This window comes from Myotis lucifugus, unplaced genomic scaffold, assembly GCF_000147115.1.
Source record: "Myotis lucifugus unplaced genomic scaffold, Myoluc2.0 scaffold_218, whole genome shotgun sequence".
NCBI classification, from domain to species: domain Eukaryota; kingdom Metazoa; phylum Chordata; class Mammalia; order Chiroptera; family Vespertilionidae; genus Myotis; species Myotis lucifugus.
This window is the reverse complement of record NW_005871266.1, coordinates 827880-843662: the sequence shown is the minus strand read 5'-3', so window position 1 is coordinate 843662 and position 15783 is coordinate 827880. Positions and strand designations below refer to the sequence as shown.

The following is a 15783-nucleotide window of genomic DNA, read 5'->3' as shown; positions in this document are numbered from 1 at the left end:
AATACTGCAAAGTTTCTCTTATCAAAATATATGCACTTTAAAAATCTCTTGCAATTCAAGTTTTGATGCCCTATGAACAATTTCTAGTAACAACAGATGCATGTTTATCATAAAAGGCTAATCAGAAATTAATAAAGTACTGTCAAGAAGAAATTGTTAACATTTCAGTACAGCATTTTAGCCATATACAGCTAAAGTAAAAAAGTGTATGCCCTTGTCATCCTAAAGTTCCACTTCTAGAAATTTATCCTATAGAAATAAGTGGACACAAAAAAATTTGTACAAGATACTCACTACAGTTATTATACATAATGAGTAGAAACAACCTAAATGTCCACCAACAGGGGATTGATCAAATAATGATGGCATATCCTAATAATATTATTGCTATAAACATTGATAGGTGGATATATGTTGACATAAAAAATAAAAAAGGGTTGCCTTGACCAGTTTGGCTCAGTGGCTAGAGCATCAGCCTGTGGACTGAAGAGTCCCAGGTTCAATTCCGGTCAAGGGCATGTACCTTGGTTGCGGGCACATCCCCAGTAGGGGGTGTGCAGGAGGCAGCTGATCGATGTTTCTCTCTCATGGATGTTTCTAACTCTCTATCTCTCTCCCTTCCTCGCTGTAAAAAATCAATAAAAAATATATTTTTTAAAAAAAGGGTAAATACCAAACTGTTAAATCTTCCCTAAAAAGTGGGATTGTTGTTAGAAACTATCACTTTCCATTTTATATACCCTTGTATTGTTTACATGCTTTTTAGTGAGTTTCCATTAAAAATATTTTTTTCCACTTTGGAGAAATTGGGGAAAACAGATTCTCTAGTCCTTTCAAAAACATTTTTCTCTTAACTTCTTTCCATTAAATGTCAAAAAAGTATTACTACTACAAGGACAGAAAATATCTAGTTACACTTAAAAGAATAAATAACACTTATAATTAGTGGTTAAAATAATATTACCATAGGAACTAGAATAGAAAGTCTAACTGAATATGTAAAATTATTCCAGGAAGCAAAAGATGAAGCTATTGTGTTTTTTAATATTCTGTTTTATTTTACACTAAACATTATCTTCTTAGAAGCAGAAATTGCTGAGGCATTTTGAGAAGCTCTATTGTAATTTGCATCAGAATAAAATATTGTTTCCTATAGCTATCATTTACAAATGTTTTCTCAAATATGCTATGACGTTTCTTTATTCTTTAAAATAAAACCTTAAAAACTAACCTTCCTGTTATCCTGTAAAAAATAAAAACATACAAATAACCGGGGGTGAAAAACAGTTGAAAAGTAAAATAATGAAAATAAAATTTACAAGTACATATAAACGAACACAATACAGAGTGGGGCGAAAGTAGGTTTATAGTTGTATGTGAAAGTCTATTCTTGTATTATTATTTATTAATTATTGTATTATTTTCCATACAAACAACTATAATACCTACTTTTGCCCCACCTTGTATAATGATTTTTATTAAATAGTGATTCAATCAATTTAATTAAGAATAGATTTATATAACTTTAATGATGAAATCAGTCCCATGATTTTATTCTATCATATAAGCTACCCAGCCTGCAGTTGCTGACATATGTGAATTTAATCTTTCACCAAAAAATAAAAAATAAAGTGATGAATGTAAATTTACTCAATGAGGGGGAATTCGTTCACAATGTAAACGTATATAAAATCATTACAAGGTATATTTTCAATATCTTATAATTTTATATTCACAATAAAAGCTAAAATTTAAAAAAGAAATTTAATCTCTGCTCCTCTCAAGTAGACAAGAACTACAGTTAGCCCTTAGATACACAGGTTTGAACTACATGGGTTCACTTACATAAGATTTTTAAAAATAAATACTGTAAATGTATTTTCTCTTCCTTATGATTTTTATTTATTTTTATTTTTTTAAAATATATTTTATTGATTTTTTACAGAGAGGAAGGGAGAGAGATAGAGAGCCAGAAATATCGATGAGAGAGAAACATCGATCAGCTGCCTCCTGCACACTCCCCACTGGGGATGTGCCCACCAAGGTACACGCCCCTGACTGGAATCGAACCTGGGACCCTTGAGTCTGCAGGCTGATGCTCTATCCACTGAGCCAAACTGGTTAGGGCTGATTTTTCTTAATAGCATCTTCTTTTCTCTAGCTTACTTTCTTTTAATATAGCACATAATACATATAAACATATAAAATGTGTAATCGACTGCTTACTTTATTGGTAAGGCTTCCAGTCCACAGTAGGTTGTTAGAAGTTAGGTTTTAGGGGAATCAAAAGTTTTTGCATGCCCAGCCAACATGGCTCAATGGTTGAATGTCGACCTATGAACCAGGAAGTCATGGTTTAATTCCCAGTCAGGGCACATGCCTGGGTGGGCTCAATCCCCAGTGGGGGATGTGTAGGAGGCACCTGATTGATGATTCTCTCTCATCATTAATGTTTCAGTCTCTCTTTCCCTTTCCCTTTCTGTCTGAAATCAATAAAAATATATTTTTTAAAAAGTTATTTGCAACACAGAAAACATAATGAATACTGTAATAACTATGTATGATGCCAGGTGAGCACTAGAATTATTAAAGCGATCACTTTGCAAATTATAAAAATGTCTAATCACTATGTTGTACTCTTGAAACTAATATACAATAATATTGAATGTCAACTGTAATAGGGAAAAAAGTAAATTTTGCTCTTAAAAAGAAGTTATATGTGGATTTTCAACTATGCAGGGGTCAATACACCCTTAACACCCATTTTTCAAGGGTCAACTGTATTTAAGTTGCCAGATAAAAACTTTACTTCTAGGGTTTATCTTTAATCATTATCTTCTTTCTTCAACTTGGTTTTTATCAGAGTGCTAAAACTGAATTTCTGCTAGTAAAATTTATTTTGTCTACCTTAAAATTGTGAAAAATTCCAGGTTTTAAAGTTCACTGGAAAATCAATAATTAACTTCACTCTCAGCACCCTACCATAATGACAAGGCCCATACAAAGTATATTTTTACAAGACTTAAAAATTCTGAAAACAAAGAATCACCTGTCTGCCAGGATGGAGCCCTGAATTGTGGTAAAAGAGTAGTTCCTGAAGAAGCAGCCTGAGCTGTTTGAGATTCAACAGAAGAGAGAAAGTTCATTACTGAAGATTCCTTAGTGTTAGTGCTGGCACTGTTCACACCAGTATCAAATATTCCAGAAAGACCTACATTTGAAGATAAAATATATCCCAAAGTAAAGATATTATTAATATAAAATTATATTTCTGATCATATTTTTAAAAGGACTCTCTGAAATTTGAGGCCAAAATTCTACAATCCTAAACTGTCTTATTTTGAAGTAGCAAACAAATATTAATTTGACTAAGCATAGTTATCATTTAAAATCTATAAAGATGCATGAAAAAGATCTCCCAACTAATTAGTTGTTTATATTCCTTATCAATAAAAGACAAAGCTTTTAATCTCATTTTTATTTTAAAATTTGCCATGACACTGTTATGTACTGCACACATATTCATAACCCAACATGTGAAAACTGATTTCTTTTTCCTTATTCACTAAATGTACCCAGATTCTGTTATATTTCACAAGAGAATTTTTACCGGTTGGCTGAGGTGTGGTAGGATATCCAGGAAGTTGATGAGAAGCTGCAAAAGTCTGTCTCTGAAGGCGATTTGTTTCAGAGAGTGAGGGATGTCCTTCTTCATAGCTTAAACTAGAGAATAATCAAAATAAGTGACCAAAAACACAATGCTCAAACCATATGATCAAAAAATTTCTAGAAAAAAAGTTTCTAAAACAGCAACTGTCAAAAGTAGCGGAAGTCTTTGACTATAAATTCCTGATCTATGGACCAATAGATCAAGCACAGTCTGAAAATGTCAAAATGGGGAAAGCACATTGGAGATATACAAGGAAGAAAAATGACACATAATATTTTCTTTAATTCAACTTTTACCTCCTACAAAGTCCTTTTACTGGGAGTGGTAAAACATGGTACAGTGGGAAGAGCAATATCTCGGAAAACAGGAGAGCTGAATTCACTATCCAAGCTCTACTCCTGGCTTACAGTGTGATTTCAACAAGTGATTCAATTACTGTCAGACTAATCTCCTCATCTGTATGAATAAGGGACTAAACAAGATAATCTCCAAGGTCCCTCTAATTTTAACATTCTATGTATTATCAGATCATTCAAATAAATTGATCATTAATATTATTTCCCAAAAGCTTGAAATTACGTTTTGAGTCATTCAGAAAAAGATGTGTTCTTCCCTTGATTTTTATTTTGAATATTTTAAACCCAGAGAAAAAATTAAAATAGTATAATGAATAACCCACACACCTGTCACCTAAGATTGAACAATTGTTAACATTTTGTTATCTTTTACTATACACACACACACACACACACATTATTTTTTTTTTTTACTAAACCACTTGAAAATAACCTGCAGACATCACAACACTACATCCTTAATTCCTTCAGTTGTATCTCCTAGGAATAGAATATTGTCCTATATAACCAGTATTAACTTGAAGAACTTCAACATTAAGTCAATAATAGCATGTAATACAGAGGTCATAATTCAATTTCCCCTAATTATTAGCAAAATATTTGGAAATTTTAAAGCTTTTTCAATGTAGGATCCAATCAAATTCAAGAATAGCATTTGGTTGTGTCTCTTTACATTTAATTTTTTAAATATATATATATATATACACACACACACACACACACACACACACACACACTAGAGGCCCGGTGCATGGAGGTCCCTCAGCCCAGCCTGTGCTGTCTTACAGTCCAGGAGCCCTCGGGGGATGTCCGACTAATGGCTTAGGCCCACTCCCCTAAATCCGCAGTCAGACATCCTTAGCGCTGCTGCGGAGGTGCTCCTGCCACCACTGCTGCGCTCACCAGGGGAGCCTTTTCTGGAGAGCAGAGGTTCACCGGAGAAAGATATCCTCTGCAGTGTGGGAGAATGACTCAGCACAGGAAACCAGGGTGGCTGCCCTACGAACTCCAACCCCAGATCCCCCAAACCTGTCTTCTTACTAACACAGTCCTGGTCCACTCTGCCCAGGCCCAAGGGACAATGGATTCTCGGTGAAGCCAGATTCTGCTGATAGGTGGGAGCCTGGATCTCAAACAGGCACAGCATCGGACACTGCGCTTTCAACTGTTCCAGAAGAAACCTGTTTCTGTTGCTGGAGACAGAACACACACAGCCTCTCTCAGAAGCAGAGTCAGAGAAGTTTCACAATGTGGACAGTGTGGGTTCATCACTGAGGAATCTGAGCCTTGCTTTTCATATATCAGGTGGAAGAAAGGCCTGCTGTGGGAAGAGGATACTCTCAATGGGGAGGACTTCCTGGAGACGGAGGAGAATCAGAAGGCTCCAGGGGCGTGCCCATTACTACCTCTGGCTCTTCTGAGAAAACCAGGATGGAGACCTGAGCTTTCAGCACTTGTGGACCTGGCATGAATCAAAGAGAGACAGCCAACCCAAGTCAAGTGAGTGAGTGGTGAGCGGCAGTGAAGGGACTCATGAGCATCAAGGGTGTATTTCACAGAATTGCAGGGAGGACTTACAGTCAGGTGTTCAGGACAAATAGATTCCTGACCTCTTTCTCTTTGTAAAAGTGCTATGTTTTTTCACAAGGAATTAGAAGATTTTCAGTTTTTCGAAAAGGACCTTTACAAAGCCCTAGCAAAATCTCTAATGGAGTGGTATTTCTTATCCATGAGAGTGAGTATTCTCCAGACAGAGGGACACGGTCAGTTTTATTACACAGACAGAAACTGAAGCCAAGCATCACTGTTTTGGTTCTGACATTGATCTGTAATCAGAATGGGCACAAGCCATGTGCCTCTCAGTACCAGCAGGAAATTCTCTGTCCCATGCACCTGTAGGCCTGCTAGAAGGTTGTGGTGGGAGCCACTGGGTCAACACTGTCAAGGGGGCTTTATCTCTTCAACCTGATGGCAGCTCTGAGTAAGCAGGATTCTTGTCTTAGAATAGTTTGGTTCCCATGAGCATAAAATCAGGATCATTTTACCATTCCTTCCTTAGAGAGGTCAATGGGGCCACCACCTGTTGCAGACCTGTGGGCTGCCCACTAGGGAGCCATTTCCTCCTTGCTACCTGGGTGGCAGAGCCTTGATTGGGTTGCCCTCTTCTTAGGGTTATGTCCTTTTTAGGACCGTGGGCTCCACCCAGCTCCAAAGGGCGACTCTTCATTAGTCTAGGCCAGTGGTCGGCAAACTGCGGCTCGCGAGCCACATGCGGCTCTTTGGCCCCTTGCGTGTGGCTCTTCCACAAAATAGCGACTTCTGCGCATGGGCCACGAAGTTTCAATCGCACTGTACGTGCGCACCCGCACGTGGTATTTTGAGGAAGAGCCACACTCTAGGGGCCAAAGAGCCACATGTGGCTCGAGAGCCGCAGTTTGCCGACCACTGGTCTAGGCCATTGTGGGGGCCTCGTCTTACCTGGAGATTAAGTGGGTTGTGCTGATTCTGGCCAATGAAACCTGGGGGACATCTGATGAGGGACATGAGACAGTATACCGCGAGCAAAAGTGAATGGCAGGGGGAGAAAATGGAGAGAACCTGGGTCCTCAATGACATTTTTCAGCTGCTCATGTATGTAATCTTGGATCATCTCTACTTTGGAAGCTCTTATTGTGAGAGGGAATGATTTGTCCCTGTTGCCCAGAGCCACTTGGTTGGGTTGCTGTTATCGAAGCCGGCTAACAGGCAAATGAATCTCCTCTTCGGCATCTATACTTGCCTTCCTGCTTGGAGAGCACTTGGGAGAAGGTACCACCAAGCAAAGGCCCCCTCAGAGGGCAGATCTTAAACCAGAGCCTTTCAAATCAGGACGTGAGGCAGGGTGGAGGAGAGGCAACCCCCACTCCCCCATAGGACTGGGGCACAGGGACTAAAGCCACCACGCAAGGAGCTGAAATACACTTGACTTCCCATCTTCAACTTTGGAATTCATGGGAACTTTTCATTCTATTTCCTAACATTTTTTTTCTTCACATATAACTGATATTTCTGATATTTTTCCTACTTTCTAGTTAAATTACTTGACCCCCACCCCCACTCCCACTCAGCACGTTGTCCACATGAAGCAGTTGTGCATGGACCCCAGCTGCATGCCACAGGTAATCCCAGAGTGTGTGGATAGCACCTGCCAAGGTCCACACAGTGATTGTTGCAAACACAAAAGGGGACAGAACAAAAGAAAGCACCTTGGATGGATGTAGCAACTTTCGCTTCCCCTGAATCCTCGGGTTGGAAGTCTGGGCAGGTGGTGGTGACAGAAGCCCAGCACAGACCACATTCCTGCCTCAGGTGAGGTCTGTGTAGGTGAATTCCCAGGTTGCATGAAAGGGCCCAGTCATCACAGCTGAGAGTTCAAACTTGCCCCAGGCCAATTGTTCAACAGCAGGGACAGTGTCCCTTCCAATGGGCTTCAGTAACCCTGGCTGGCTGTGGTTCAAAGCAAAAGGATGAATTACTGACTTTATCTAGGGTGATTCTCCCTGTCTCTCCCCACCCAGACTGGCCCCTCTGTGGTGAAGTTGAAACTCTCCTTTCATGAAAGTCCCTAGAATGTCTGCTTGGGGAGGCCAGGACTTTGCCTGTCCTGGTCCCTGCTGGCTTCCCAGTGCCCAGAACTGTCTGGCGCCTCATGTGTGTTTCATAAGTATTTCTGAATGACTAACTTTGACCTGTTTAGATTAGGGATGCTTTAAAGGCCACACTACAGTGGGAGAGAGGAAAGTGCCCAGTGCATTTGGACTCTGAACAGAGTTTAAACGGTAGGAATAGAGAGAATAAATGAAGATGGAGCCTTGGAGGGTGGCAGGAAGGAGCTGCTGGAGAAGGCAGAGTGGCCCCACTCAAATTCTCAAGAACCAGGTGGGAGAACACAGCTTATCTTTACTGGCGTGGGAACTTCTGCTGGCTACGGTCCAGGGTCCAGGCCAGGCAATGCTCTGTGGGCCCAGGATAGAACTGGGCTCCATCCCCTTAGCACCCTACTTATGGCCTGGCCAGGACTGAATCTGATGACAAGATTGTCCTTGGTCCCTGTTCAATTACCCGAAAATCTCCAGGGGTAGTTTCCAGATCCTGGAGGAATGGTTGTGAGGAAGCCCCTGAATTCTTCCCAGAGAAAGGAGGTGGTGGGAGGTATTCCTGTTAGGCTCAAACACATCCTTCTAACACAAAAAGTTTTAGGCTCACCTTGTTATTTTTCCTGTACCAGACTTGAAATCAATCATTTCTACTAGGAGCCCTTTTAGTGGGCATTGGCATTTAAAAACCAAGATCTGGGTGTAAGGTGTGTTCGATGCCCGAGGTTTCATTTGCTTTTAGGCCCTTTTGGTGGACAAAGCTAGTCTTTTAAAATATATGAGTTCATACTGACAATTATCATTCAAATCTAATATAGTATTCCTCATCTTCCCTGATTTCACATATGTATCTCCCTTTTCCTAAGGTTGGAATCCTAAATCACAACTACATCAATATTTCTCATTAGCTCTATTTGAAAATACTATAATGCAACCTCTACCAAAAACAAATCTACTAAGTAAAGGTCAGTATTTCTTCATAGTGCTTTCTGTGCCAAGATTATATCCCACTAAGTGTAAACAGTTAGAATACTGATTCAAAAGTAATATTGTTACGGCTACCTTATTAATTACTTGTAGGAATTACATTTTGTTTGTTTGAAGATTCAATTTAGGGTTATTTTAAAATCTTTTTTGCTGTTGTTAATCATCACCCGAGGATATTTTCCCCTTTATTTTTAGAGAGAGTGGAAAGGGAGAGAGACAGAGAGAGAGAAGCATCAATGTGAGAGAAACACATCAATTGGTTGCCTCCCACACGCGCCCTGACCAGGGCCGGGGATTGAGCCTGCAACCAAGGTACACGGCCTGGACCAGAATCTAACTCAGGACCCTTCAATCTACAAGCCAACACTCCATCCACTGAGCCAAACCAGCTAGGGCATAAAAATCTTTTTTTTTTAACTTTAAAAATAAATTTTATTAAGGTATAATTTACACACAATCAAGTACATCCATTTTTTAAAATCTTCACCTGAGGATATGTTTTTATTGATTTTAGAGTGGAAGGGGAAAGGAGAGAGATACACCAATGTGAGAGAGAAACATCCACAGATCAGCTGCCTCCTATACCCAAGACCTAGGTATGTGCCCTGACCAGAATCGAACCCACAACCTTTTAGTGTACGGGTGATGCTCTAACTAACTGAGCCAGCTGGCCAGGGCAAGTATACCCATTTTAAGTGCACAGTTCACTTATTTTGATAAATACATACACCAATATAATCACAATCCTAACCAACTTTTCCTTCACAACAAAAGGTTTCTCATGACTATTTGCAATCAATATCTTTTTCATCTCATCCCCAGATAGCCACTGATAAGCCTAATGCCTATATTCTTTTGTGTCTGGCTCTTTTCATTCAACATGTTTTTGAGATAAATTCATGGTGTTGCATACATGAATAATTCGTTCCTTTTCAATGAGCTGTATGAATACTAGTACACCATAGCGTGTTTATCTAGTCACCTGAGGGACAATTGGGTTGTTTCCAGTTAGGGACGACTATGAATAAACAAACCTGCTTTGAACATTTGTATACAAGTTTTTTGTGGACATTTGTTTTCATTTCTCTAAATTAAATATTTGGAGTGGGATTTCTAGGTGAGAAGGTAAGTGCATGTACTATTTATTTCACATTACCATTAATAATGAATGAATATTCCATTTCTGCTTTATATTCTTTTGACCATTTGAATTTTTCAGTCTTCTTAATTTTAGACATTCTAAGTAGGTAGAGGTATCTCATTGTGGTTTAATTTGCATTTCCATAATAACAAATGATGAGGAGCATCTTTTTATATTTTTATAGGCTATTCTTATAGTTTCCCTTATGAAGTTTGTTTAAATTGTTTGGCCAAAAAAAAAAAAAAAGTGGTGGTTAGCTGTCTTATTAGTTTGTAAGAAGTGTGTATGTGTATTATATAAAGTCCATGACAAGGACTTTATATTTTCCTCTGGAGAAACATTGGAAGGTTTTAAGCAGGGTAATGACATCACCTGATTTATATTATGAAATATTAAATCTGGCTGTTGCATGCTTAATAGACTCTAGAAAAGCTAAAGTGGAAGCAAGAAAAGCAAAAGGAGGCAACTGCAACAGTCCATGGAGGAAACCATGGACTCAAGTCAGCAGGATTTACTAAGAGAGTGGATATGGAAGGAAAGAAATGAATCATAGATGGCTCCCACTTTTAGGCCTGAGATACAATAAAAGGTGATATTATTTACTGAGGTGGGAAAGATTAAAGGAGAACCAGTTTGGTGGTTAGGGTGATATCCATATTTGTTTGAAATACCTCTTCAATATTCATGTGGAGATAATAGTAAGCAACTAGGTATGAATCTAGAGATATAAATTTGAAAGTCATTTGATATACATGGTAGCTTCACTAAGGATGACATAGGAGGCTACTATAGTAATCCAAGTGAAAAATAACAGTACCTTGAATCAGGGTGGAGTAGTGGGAACAGAAAAAAGTAGACAATTTCAATATATATTTAAGAGATTAAAAAGTAGTAGCACACACAACTCCCAGGTTCTGGCCTGAGCAACTAGGTGGAGAGAGGTGTGACTGAGATGGACCTCACTATACAAACAAGAGCTGGGGTGGTGGGGGAAGCATGAGCTCTTTACTAAAAGCCCATCACATACCCAAGTAAAAGCTCAGAGAGAGGTAACTGCATATTGGTTAGGTGCTCAGAAGAGGTCTGGGCTTTAGCCACATGTGTCCCCGGAGATGATATTTAAAGCCATAAGCATGGATGTTATGTGCTTAGGAGAAAGCACAGAATGGACAAGAAATCACATCAGTCCCAAGCCCTGAGGAAATGACAACATGTAGAGATTAAAATAGTAAGGACTAACGAAGAACAGGGAAAAGCAGTGGGCCAGAGAGGAAAATACAGTGCTATGGAAGTGAAAGGAAGCTTGTTTCAATTGGGGGCGTAGGGGGGAAGGTAATGGTGACAAAGAACAGCGAAGTAAATATATTAATAATGGTTAGGTTTCCAGGCCAGCTACAAAAGCTCATTCAACCCATAATACAGGTAGATGTATCTTACCATGAAGTAGTTAAGTACAGTAATTAAACATGCGGCTCCAGATCCACAATGCCCAGGTTTAAATCCCAGCTCCACTACTTACTAGCTATGTGTCTCTAAGTATATTAATGTCTCTATGCCTCGGCTTCCATTTTCAGTAAAAGAAAGTAAAAATACGTACCTCAAACGATTGCTGGAGGATTAAATTGTGTGCATGTGTGTTCTAGTACATCACTTAAAACACTCAGTAGCTAGCACACATTAGTTGCTCAGTAAATGATGGTTACTATTACTTACAACATTATTTCTATGGGAAAACACTTTCTGAACAACAAAAGTTTATTTAAAATAACCTTAGTAATTTGGGATTGTCCTTACTCCTCATAAATTGTGATCTTACAAGGTCTTTTTCCAAAAGCCTTGAGGGAAACTCTAACTTTAAAACTCACTCAAAAAGTCCTTAATATAGTAGCTGACCATCTTTAGAGAAGCTAATCATTATTTTGTTTTTTGGAGGGGTACCTATCACACTCATTACACATACTATAATCAGAAAGAACTTATTAGGAAACTAGAGGCCCGGTGCACAAAAATATGTGTACACGGCGGGGGGGAGGGGGGAGGGATCCCTCAGCCCGGCCTGTGCCCTCTTGCAGTCTGGGACCTCTCGGGGGATGTCCACCTGCTGGCTTAGGCCCACTCCCTGGGGGGAATGGGCCTAAGCTGGCAGTCAGACATCCCTCTGGCAGCCCGGGAGCCCTCGGGGGATGTCCACTTGCCAACGGGGAGCAGGCCTAAGCTGCAGTCGGACATCCTTAGCGCTGCTGAGGAGGCGGGAGTGGCTCCCGCCACCACCTCTGTACTGGCAGCCATCAGCCTGGCTTGTGGCTGAGCAGAGCTCCCCCTGTGGGAGCACACTGACCACCAGGGGGCAGCTCCTGCATTGAGCATCTGCCCCCTGGTGGTCAGTGTGTGTCATAGTGACCAGTCATTCCCAGTCGTGCTGCTGTTAGGGTCAATTTGCATATTACCCTTTTATTATATAGGATAGAGGCCTGGTGCATGGGTGGGGGCCGGCTGGTTTTCCCTGAAGGGTGTCCCGGATCAGGGTAGGGGTCCCGCTGGGGTGTCTGGCCAGCCTGGGTGAGTGGCTGATGGCTGTTTGCAGGCTGTCCACAGCCCCTTCAGGGTGAGGGTCCCCACTGGGGTGCCTGGCCAGTCTGGGTGAGGGACTGATGGCTCTTTGCAGGCTGGCCAAGCTCCCAGTGGAGGCTGGCTGGATGCAGGTATCTGGGATTTATTTATCTTCTATATTTGAAACTTTGTTGCCTTGAGCAGAGCCCACAGCTGGCCAGGGCAGGCGGGAAGCTTTGCTTCCTCCATCGCCAGGCAACCAAGCCAACCGCTTGCTCCAGCTCCGTGGCTGCTGGCCGCCATCTTTGTTGGGTTAATTTGCATATAGTCGCTCTGATTGGCTGGTGGGCGTGGCTTGTGAGTGTAGCAAAGGTATGGTCAATTTGCATGTTTCTCTTTTATTAGATAAGATTCTAAAAACTGGTGGCAAGGAAAACCCTGGACTGTTTCAAGTTAGAAAGGCAAAAAAACAAATATAAATCATTGTAAAACAAAATATTTCCATTTAGTCACTTTCTGGTGCATATTCAAATACAAACATCTATCATCACCATGATAAAACAGCTATCTCTTCCTGTTCAGTACAAAATATAAATAATAGAGAAAAGGCAGCAGGTCTGCAGCTTCCTGATGTCATCTTATTTCCAAAAGCATGCAAAGGTATTTACAGTATCTAAAATAGTCCCACAAAAAATATTTCCAATTCCATAGTGATAGGCAAAAATATGCTCATTTGGTCCCTAAAACCAACTGAGAAAAGCACAAATAAATGGAGACTAATATGACCAGTTCTTACCCCTGAACTTCCATGTACCTAGCCTGTATTGTTTTAGAAATATTCAGAAATCCCTATTTACACCCTATTTTAAGGTAAAATGCTGGTGCTTCCCATTAGCTCTTTATTTTTCAATGGTTAAAATAAGAGAAATACCTATGTCTGATGGAGCGGTTATATAAAAAAAGCATTACTTTAAACTCATGAAAAATTATTTACCATGCTTTTTCCTATCAACTGATGAAAATGTTCCATTTCAGGACCAAGCAGACTGCAAGTAGGATGTTCGATCCCATGCCAGTAACAACTGAATGTCATTATCATCTGTAAGCTTCTGAATAGGTTACTGGAAACAAGGCGACAGACAAGCTAATTCTTTATGGATATATATCCATATTACCTCATCACAACTAGTACTCATTTGCACCTTCAAGAAGAAAGTGCCACAAAGGGAAACAAAAACATTCAACTGATAACCTGAATTATGAAAAAGCTCTTTAAAATGTTATAAAAATATGAACAGGCTTCAGAAAATGCAGAATACTGAAAGACTTAAGGGCATCATTTCAGATGTAGTATTTTCTATATAACTGAAATGAAAGAGGGCATTGCACAGTTTGAGGAATAAAACGAGGTGCAATTAAGAAGTGTGTGTAGCCCTGTACAGATGGCCTGATCCTAACACAAGATGTTAACAAAGCAAGTTGGTGGGGGAGGGGGAAAGCCTGCATTTTCTATGCTATAATTTTGCTGACCCCATCCCTCAAATATATTTTAAGGGAGGGACTTAGCATGTAAAAATCAATAACTTCCAATAAACAGAAAATAAATTTAATTCTAGATTATGTGTTCCAAATGAATCTACTTACTGTTTTCAAATGTGTTTGGGAAGTCATTCTTTGTTATTTTGATAAACAACATTTGGAAAATATGACAAGTAGATTTAGTTTCTTGCCTCAGAAGTATTCTGCTAAAAGAAATAACAGAAATAACTAGGTAGCATTTACCTAATAAAACATTTTTTCATTTAAAACATAAAAAATGCTGCACAAATTCCTATCATTGCTGTTCACTGAAGAGAAAGTAATTTTAATTTGTAAATTATCATTTTCAATGCAAAAGCTACTTGAAAAATGAAAGTCAAATTACCACCAAAATAATAATAGTAATGGGAAAGGTACCAAACATCTTTCATAAAACTCCATGGTTTAATTGTATATAATACAGAGTTATGACTATTTATGACTATTTATTTCAGCATTTAAGTATTTATCTCCAAATTGGGACATCATATTATTTTTTAAAAATCGCAGTTCTTTTAAGCAAAGGCCCTAAAATTTTCTAAGGAAGCTTATTTCCCGTTTCTTGAACCAGATTTTTCTCAATTTCTCATAATCATCCCAAGGTACTAACTAAAGACAAAGATCAGCTGATCTTCACACCTATTTTCCAAATCGTGAACGTGGAATTTTCATAAAAACAAAGATAACCTAGAACACTGTAATAAGTTAAAAAAAAAAAAAGTTCACTTCTGTCTGGACAATAATGAAGAAATCTGATGAGACAAAGCCCCGAAGCTTCCCGTCGGTAGTTGAGGATGAAGTCATTAGCGACCCCGGCTTCCCGATCCCGGTCCTCAGAAGCGGACCCACCTACCGGACTCAGCATTGTTCAGCGGAGGTGGTTTCAAAAGGCCCCGCTCCCGCACCACCCGCACCAGACCACGCCTTCCGGCTATCATTCAAAGGACCGTTTCGCAAAGTGGCACTACAACACGTCTCCCGTGAGCTGAAATACCGAGTAAGAGTCAGTATCTTAGATTCCCTTGGTTCCGCTATCGACTCGCAGGGATGAACTCTTGAACCCCGCGCGACAATAATGACCAGAGCGCCAGAAGCCGGAATGGAGAAGCACGCCCCTGTCCTCCAACCTTTGCGGCCTGCACGGAAGCCCCCCTCCAATTTCTTCCCAACTTTTGGTCTCCCCAAGACACAGAGAGATTCCTTACTTCTGCCGCTGCTGTGGAAAGGGAAGGAGACCGAAGAGTAACTCTGAACGCGTGGAAGAGAAAGGGCTTGGGCTTGGCCGGCACTGCAAACATATGTCACCCGGCTCGGCGCAGCGTTCGCGCCACCAGGACCCCTCCCGGGGCCCCGCGCCCCAGGGGCTCTCCCGCCCGCCCAACCCTCCCGGGCCCCCAAAGTCAGCGGCCCGGCTCGGCGCCTCTTCCTCTCCGGCCTCCCCCACCCTCACACTGCCAGGCCCCCCAAGACCACATTGTCGGTGATAAAAACAAAAAAAATGTCACAGCCCCGACCTCCTCGGAGCCCCCTTCCCCCCTCACCCCGGAGGCACTCTCGGGGCTCCGTGAGAGCGAGTGCAGCCACGAACCCAAACTTCACCATGTGAGAGCCCAGGACCCGGGAGGTGACGGATCCCACGAATCCCGACCAGCCCTCCCTGGTCCCCACCGTGCCCCACTCACTCGTCCCGGGCGCGAATCCCGCGCTGGGCGCCCCCGCCCACCCCAAGACCACCGGGAAGAGTCACCCGCCGCCGCCTCGGGGGGGTGAGGGCGGGGAGGCGAGCGGAGGGCTCCCCACCCGGCCCGGACCCCTGCGCGGTGCTGCTTTTGAACAAGGCCCCAAACGCATCCCCGGCCTTCCTGG

General features: G+C 41.2%; 2 protein-coding genes across 11 annotated transcripts in view; one reads left to right on the top strand and one right to left on the bottom strand.

Annotated features, from left to right (window-relative positions):
- Positions 1 to 5792, top strand: part of LOC102419534 — an 84980-nt gene extending 79188 nt beyond the window's left edge. Inside the window, exon 4 of the mRNA XM_023761837.1 lies at positions 5332 to 5792. Coding sequence (XP_023617605.1) covers positions 5332 to 5497 — 166 coding nt within the window. The 3' untranslated portion in view covers positions 5498 to 5792. The remainder of the gene's footprint in view (positions 1 to 5331) is intronic.
- The window catches only part of QSER1 (glutamine and serine rich 1), a 57316-nt gene extending 42013 nt beyond the window's left edge, over positions 1 to 15303 (bottom strand). For 2 of the 10 annotated variants that reach the window (XM_023761822.1, XM_023761823.1), the window contains exons 1-4: positions 13984 to 14081; positions 7272 to 7512; positions 3611 to 3723; positions 3050 to 3211 (exon numbers count right to left, since the gene is read on the bottom strand). In XM_023761822.1, coding sequence (XP_023617590.1) covers positions 3050 to 3211; positions 3611 to 3723; positions 7272 to 7408 — 412 coding nt within the window. In that variant the 5' untranslated portion in view covers positions 7409 to 7512; positions 13984 to 14081. Of the gene's footprint in view, positions 1 to 2226; positions 2335 to 3049; positions 3212 to 3610; positions 3724 to 7271; positions 7513 to 13333; positions 13941 to 13983; positions 14082 to 15122 lie in introns of those variants that run through there. The other 8 variants (XM_023761829.1, XM_023761824.1, XM_014463726.2 and 5 more) reach the window with 8 other exon arrangements.
- Between the last annotated feature and the right edge of the window lie 480 nt (positions 15304 to 15783).